Source organism: Ammodytes marinus, assembly GCF_949987685.1.
Source record: "Ammodytes marinus genome assembly, chromosome: 18".
Classification (NCBI taxonomy): domain Eukaryota; kingdom Metazoa; phylum Chordata; class Actinopteri; order Uranoscopiformes; family Ammodytidae; genus Ammodytes; species Ammodytes marinus.
Genome location: NC_137222.1, coordinates 1,723,169 through 1,730,668, shown reverse-complemented (window position 1 = coordinate 1,730,668; position 7,500 = coordinate 1,723,169). Strand labels below are relative to the sequence as shown.

Sequence of the window (7,500 nt, the reverse complement as noted above, 5' to 3'; positions counted from 1 at the left end):
TCATATTGTGTTCAGGAGTATTCCCTATGAGTGAGTACAATATCCAGGAATATAAAACATATGAATTTATTGAAAAAAATACTAATATAACAATAGTACTAAAACAAATGATGGGTCTTTAATCAAATTAGCTCCATGTAGGGGGCGCCCTTAGCTCAGTTGGTAGGGCGTCCCCCCCCATGGGCCTCGGCCAGCAGCGGACCCGGGTTCGATTCCTGCCCGCGGTCGTTCTCTGCATGTCACTCCCCTCTCTGCCCCATTTCAACTCTGTCTCTACACTGTCAATAAAGCATAAAAATGCAAAAATATCTTTAAAAAAAATATATATAAAAAAAAAAAAATATGTGCAACATGCTTTGTAACAACAGTGTTATAATAATTCTGAGTATTGGGATCTATGAAAGTGTTGAATACAATATTTATTTAAATAAGGAACTTTTAAATATTTCTGAAACAGTCTAATTATTCACTCTGATGATCAAAAATTACCTGTAACAGCAAACGAGACCATCAGTGCAAAGAATGCTATTTTTATATAGTTTCTCTAAGGTATGCTCACCCAGGAGCACCTTTTTTTAAAGTGTATTATAAATGTAGTATTCATTATTATTGCACAGTTAGGAATGCATTATCAGGTTATAGTATATCATCTGAATATGCGAACATAGTTTGTAAATGCAGCCAGACAAAAAACTGATATATTACTGCATTAGGCAAGGCAAGGCAATTTATTTGTATATCACAATTCATACACGGATGCAATGCAAAGTGCTTTAAACAAAAGAACAGAAAACCTATTACCATTGTACTGCAATTAAAAGTATGCAAGAATATAAAAAAAATAAAAAACATATTCAAGTAAGATGATTAAAAGTGAAAACAAATACAGTTATAAAATAGATAAGACAAAAATACAGGCAATACATATAGCCCTATAGGTTGTTTTAAAAGCCACAAATTGAAAATTTAACTGTATTTTAGCTAGTTGTGAATTAACTGTGTAAAATTGTTTCATGTAGCTGTATATTGATGTATTGTATTATGACTTGCCTCAGGACTACGGATGCAAATTAGCATTTATGCTAACTCCGGCATATTTACATTGATGCTCTGCTGACATGTTGATTAATATGCACTGTCCTAATCAAATAAAACTAAAAAAAAAAACTAAAAAACTAAAGCTGATTATAATGATTGTGACGTGATTGGTTGAAATCCTTAGGGAGTTCCTGGGTCAGGGCTGGATGAAGGTGGACAAATCTGAGAGGACTCCATACATCATGAAGACTAGCCAGCACTTCAATGATGTAAGAATATCATAGTGTTATCTTGTGCATTGCTGTCTGTTAACAGTGTAGGTTTGGTTCATACTTTGCTTCACCATGGTCATATTACCATTATTATTAACCGACTTTATATAGTCTCACATAAACACATTACCTCATGGCCATGCATCCTGCCGTCTCTCTTTCACTCACTTTCTGAAACAAATGCACGTGCTAGCAAAGATCTTTAGGACAGCAGGCGATAGATAGATAGATAGATAGATAGATAGATAGATAGATAGACAGACAGACAGACAGACAGACAGACAGACAGACAGACAGACAGACAGACAGACAGACAGACAGACAGACAGACAGACAGACAGACAGACAGACAGACAGACAGACAGACAGAGAGATAGAGAGATAGATAGATAGATAGATAGATAGATAGATAGATAGATAGATAGATAGATAGATAGATAGATAGATAGATAGATAGATAGATAGATAGATAGATAGATAGATAGATAGATAGATAGATAGATAGCAGGCGCTGGTGTGGTGAAAACACTGTGTAAAATTCTCTCTCTCTCTCCCCAGATGAGTAACCTGGTAGCGTCTCAGATAATGACGCACACAGACGTTAGCTCGCGGGCTAGCTCCATAGAGAAGTGGTTAGCCGTGGCAGACATCTGTCGCTGCCTCAACAACTACAACGGCGTTCTGGAAATCACCTCCGCTATGAACCGCAGCGCCATCTACAGGCTGAAGAAAACCTGGGCGAAGGTCACCAAACAGGTCAGAACACAAGACTCAGGCTGTGTTTGAAAAGCCCTACTAACGTCCTATTCATACTTAAAGCCCTACTAACGTCCTCCTCATACTAACGTCCTACTCATACTAAAAGCCCTACTAACGTCCTATTCATACTTAAAGCCCTACTAACATTCTACTCATACTAATGTCCTACTCATACTAAAAGCCCTACTAACGTCCTCCTCATACTAACGTCCTACTCATACTAACGTCCTACTCATACTAAAAGCCATACTAACATTCTACTCATACTAACGTCCTACTCATACTAACGTCCTACTCATACTTAAAGCCCTACTAACGTCCTCCTCATACTAACGTCCTCCTCATACTAACGTCCTACTCATACTAAAAGCCATACTAACATTCTACTCATACTAACGTCCTACTCATACTAAAAGCCCTACTAACATTCTACTCATACTAACGTCCTACTCATACTAAAAGCCCTACTAACATTCTACTCATACTAACGTCCTACTCATACTAAAAGCCCTACTAACATTCTACTCATACTAACATCCTACTCATACTTAAAGCCCTACTAACATTCTACTCATACTAAAAGCCCTACTAACGTCCTCCTCATACTAACGTCCTCCTCATACTAACGTCCTACTCATACTAAAAGCCCTACTAACGTCCCACTCATACTAAAAGCCCTACTAACGTCCTACTCACACTAAAAGCCCTACTAACGTCCTAGTCATACTAAAAGCCCTACTAACGTCCTACTCACACTAAAAGCCCTACTAACGTTCTACTCATACTAAAAACCCTACTAACGTCCTACTCGTACATATATTTTTTCATGTATGTTTTAATTAGTGTATAGTTTATGACCTTAGAATAGGCCTTTTACGTGTTATTTGAGACAGGGGTATGAAGACATGGGCTAAAGTCACCAAACGGGTCAGAATACAACACAATTTTTTTTCATAACAAGATATTACTTGCAGACGGGTGCTCCGGTGGCGTAGTGGATAGAGTGTGTACCATATTGGCTCTGGCCTTCGTTGCAGTGGTCACGGGTTCGAATCCGACCCGTGGACCTTTACTGCAGGTCATCCCCCCCTCTCTCTGTCTCCCCAATTCAACTCTGTACTGTCTAATAAAGTTTGAAAATGCCAAAAAATATATATATATTACTTGCAGTTTTTCCTTCTTCTTTCCCCCGAACACACACAAACGAACAAACACCTGCACCATCACAACATACATTTTTTTTTTTTTATGATTTATCATTTTATCAACAAGCGTTCTCCAGAATCACTGACTCCACCTTTTAATAGTTGTATGAGAAAAATAAATGGTAAATGGACTCCACTTATATAGCGCTTTTCCCCAGACTCAAAGCACTTTACATTGTTTTGTACACATTCACCCAATCACACTTACATTCATACACCGATAGCAGCAGCTACCACGCAGGGTGCAAGCTAACTATCGGGAGCAATTTGGGGTTCAATGTCTTGCCCAAGGACACTTCGACATGTGGCGGGTAGGCGGGGGATCGAACCTCTGACCCTGTACTCCAGAGGCGACCTCCCTGCCCACTTCGCCACTGCCGCCCCAAATAAACTTTTTTGTAACTTGACTTTTCTCTGTGTGTGTTTTCAGACCAAGTCGCTGATGGACCGACTGCAGAAGACGGTTTCATCAGAAGGGAGGTTCAAGAATCTCAGAGAGACACTGAAAAAGTAAATGCTGCAAAATCACCACTCGGGTTTGGAATTTAACTCTGTACTTTTAAAAAGAACTGACCGGCAGTTATCTCCGAGTCAAATCCAGACCTGACCCATGATTAAACAATGCTTAAAGACCTATTTCACCGGTGGGAATATGAAGGTGTATTGAATTCTGATTACTGTCTAACCCTACATTTCTCTTTCTGTGACATCACAGAAAGAGAAATGTAGGGTTAGACAGTGAGACCATAAAACAATCTTTCTGCCTTTTCTCAGGCTAGGATGAACCAATTTCAATTTTTTTTGCACATTTATACTAAATAGGATCTCAGAATTCAATACACCTTCATATTCCCACTGGTGAAATAGGCCTTTAAGGAGAGACTCAACGTTGATATCATATGACGGTAACGGTACAAGTCCTTAAAAAGTCCTTAGATGCATTGATTACCCTCATTAAAAAAAAGGCCTTAATAGGTATTGAAATGTCTTAAACTGTCTGTGTGTCTGTCTGTGTGTCTGTCTGTCTGTCTGTCTGTCTGTCTGTCTGTCTGTCTGTCTGTGTGTGTGTGTGTGTGTGTGTGTGTGTGTGTGTGTGTGTGTGTGTGTGTGTGTGTGTGTGTGTGTGTGTGTATGTGTCTGTGTGTGTGTGTGTGTGTGTGTGTGTGTGTGTGTGTGTGTGTAGCTGTAACCCTCCCTGCGTGCCCTACCTGGGCATGTACCTGACAGACCTGGCATTCATTGAAGAGGGAACGCCCAACTTCACCGAGGAAGGACTGGTTAACTTCTCCAAGATGAGGATGGTAAATATATCAACTATTTACCCACTTCACCTGCATATACAGTAGACAACAATGTTGAGCTTGTATTCAATAAAGATATGGACTATTTATCACTGTACCTGCATGTGTACATGAGTGTATGAGCAGACCCGGGTTAGAATCCTGCCCGGGTCGCTCTCTGCACGTCATTCCCCTCTCTGGCCCCACTTCATCTCTGTCTCTCCAAATCTGTCTAATAAAGTAAAAAAATACCCCAAAATATATATATTTGATGTAGAATGGCTGCTATTAAAATGAAATGAGTGAAAGTACAATATGGCCTAATTAAAACAGTTGCAGGTAGAGTTCGGCAGATTTAAGATAATATGTTTAAATTTTATTAAAGGATATTAAGGCAAGGCAAGGCAAGGCAAGTTTATTTATATAGCACAATTCAGACACAAGGCCATTCAAAGTGCTTAAAGGCCTACTTCACCGGTTTGAATATGACGGTGTATTGAATTCTGAGATCCTATGTAGTATAAATGTGCAAAAAAAATTGAAATCGGTTCATCCTAGCCTGAGAAAAGGCAGAAAGAGTGTTTTTTTTAACCCTATATTTCTCTTTAAAAAAAAACTTACTTTGTAAATATTACTGTGATGTCTTTTACTGTGACATCACAGTAATATTTACAAAGTAAGTTTTTTTTTAACCCTATATTTCTCTTTCTGTGATGTCACGAGAAAGAGAAATATAGGGTTAAAAAAAACACTCTTTCTGCCTTTTCTCAGGCTAGGATGAACCGATTTTAATTTTTTTCGCACATTTATACTACATAGGATCTCAGAATTCAATACACCTTCATATTCAAACCGGTGAAGTAGGCCTTTAAAGGTAATGAATGTAAGATGTACCAGGAGTCAGGGGCACTGAAGCTAAACGCTGTTTTTCCAGTAAAAAGTAACTAAGGTGAGCCAGGCTTTGTGAATGATGAACTAACTAACTCCAGCTAACTCTGTCTCCTCTTTTCCCGTAGATTTCTCATATAATTCGGGAGATTCGTCAATTTCAACAAGCACCTTACAGGATAGAACACCAACCCAAGGTCTGTCCAATAACATGCACTGTACTGTTGAGTTAGCCAGGCAATAGAAAGTGATAAGAATTTAAAGGGGCACTGTGTAATATGACATTATCGAGAACGTTCTACAAAGTTCTAGAATGCAACGCTCCCTGGGTAACCCCAACCCTTTCGAATAATAACAGAAGCTACAGTGGCGTTCAAGGACAAGAACAATTTTAAATTCTAAACAATGCACCCGATGACATTCCAAAAACATGGATGCCTCCGTAAGACTTGCCTGCTCAATGTACAAAATGTAATATTAATATTTATAATTCTCCGCTCAGGAAGATAATTCAGATTATTGGTGGAGGTGATTTTACACCAATGAGGATACATTTATGAATGAGGATATTGATTTTAGCTAATAAATTACTTAAAATGTTACACAGTGCCACTTTAAAGGAATGGTTAAAATAATGCTATCTATATACTGTATATTATTATTAATGCCTTTGCTCGGGTCTGAATCCCTACAAAGCCTGTGTTTATGAACGCTACTAAATCACAGTTTACTTTGCTTCACCGTGGTCATATCACCATTATTAATCTGACACAGTCACATATAAATACATTACCTCATGGCCATGCATCCTGCCATCTCTCTTTCACTCGCTTTACTAAACAAACGCACACGACACCGGCACGCTCTAGCAAAGATCTTTAGGACAGCAGGCGATAGATAGATAGATAGATAGATAGATAGATAGATAGATAGATAGATAGATAGATAGATAGATAGATAGATAGATAGATAGATAGATAGATAGATAGATAGATAGATGGATGGATGGATGGATGGATGGATGGATGGATGGATGGATGGATGGATGGATGGATGGATGGATGGATGGATGGATGGATGGATGGATGGATGGATGGATGGATGGATGGATGGATGGATGGATGGATGGATGGATGGATGGATGGATGGATAGATAGATAGATAGATAGATAGATAGATAGATAGATAGATAGATAGATAGATAGATAGATAGATAGATAGATAGATAGATAGATAGATAGATAGATAGATAGATACTATAGATAGATAGATAGATAGATAGATACTATAGATAGATAGATACTATAGATAGATAGATAGATAGATAGATAGATAGATAGATAGATAGATAGATAGATAGATAGATAGATAGATAGATAGATAGATAGACAGACAGACAGACAGACAGATAGATAGATAGATAGATAGATAGATAGATAGATAGATAGATAGATAGATAGATAGATAGATAGATAGATAGATAGATAGATAGATAGATAGATAGATAGATAGATAGATAGATAGATAGATAGATAGATAGATAGATAGATAGATAGATAGATAGATAGATAGATAGATAGATAGATAGATAGATAGATCCTCGTAGCCATTTTAACTTTTAACCCAAAATAGTTTTTTGTCTGTCCCAATTGCAGGTGACGCAGTTCCTATTGGATAAGACTCTAGTCATGGATGAAGATACGCTCTATGAACTCTCACTGAAGATTGAACCAAGAGTTCCACCTGGCTAAATATAACTTAGACACACACACACACACACACACACACACACACACACGCGCACTTCTTACAATATCAACCTTTTAAATATACACATCTACTTGAGATTCTTTCTTAATAAAGCGGAGGTTGTTTCATTAATAAAAACACCATTTCTTGCTCTTAGGAAACTCAGGAAAACGTGCCTTTCTATGTAAATATCTTGATGTGGATATTGAAAAAACAGATGATAAAACTGTATATAACACACACACACACACACACACACACACACACACACACACACACACACACACACACACACACACACATACACAC

The 7,500-nt window shown here is 38.0% G+C and overlaps 2 protein-coding genes across 2 annotated transcripts in view; both read left to right on the top strand.

The window, feature by feature from the left end:
- rasgrf2a (Ras protein-specific guanine nucleotide-releasing factor 2a) overlaps positions 1–7,193 on the top strand; it is a gene marked incomplete at both ends in the record, with an annotated part of 52,099 nt that extends 44,906 nt beyond the window's left edge. Inside the window, 7 exons of the mRNA XM_080046926.1 lie at positions 1–30; positions 1,223–1,307; positions 1,869–2,066; positions 3,705–3,784; positions 4,458–4,575; positions 5,571–5,639; positions 7,098–7,193. The exon at positions 1–30 is cut by the window's left edge and continues 74 nt beyond it. Of these exons, the coding sequence (XP_079903052.1) occupies positions 1–30; positions 1,223–1,307; positions 1,869–2,066; positions 3,705–3,784; positions 4,458–4,575; positions 5,571–5,639; positions 7,098–7,193 (676 nt within the window). The remainder of the gene's footprint in view (positions 31–1,222; positions 1,308–1,868; positions 2,067–3,704; positions 3,785–4,457; positions 4,576–5,570; positions 5,640–7,097) is intronic.
- Positions 1–7,500, top strand: part of oclna (occludin a) — a 254,069-nt gene that overhangs the window by 89,821 nt on the left and 156,748 nt on the right. The gene's annotated exons all lie outside the window — the stretch shown is intronic.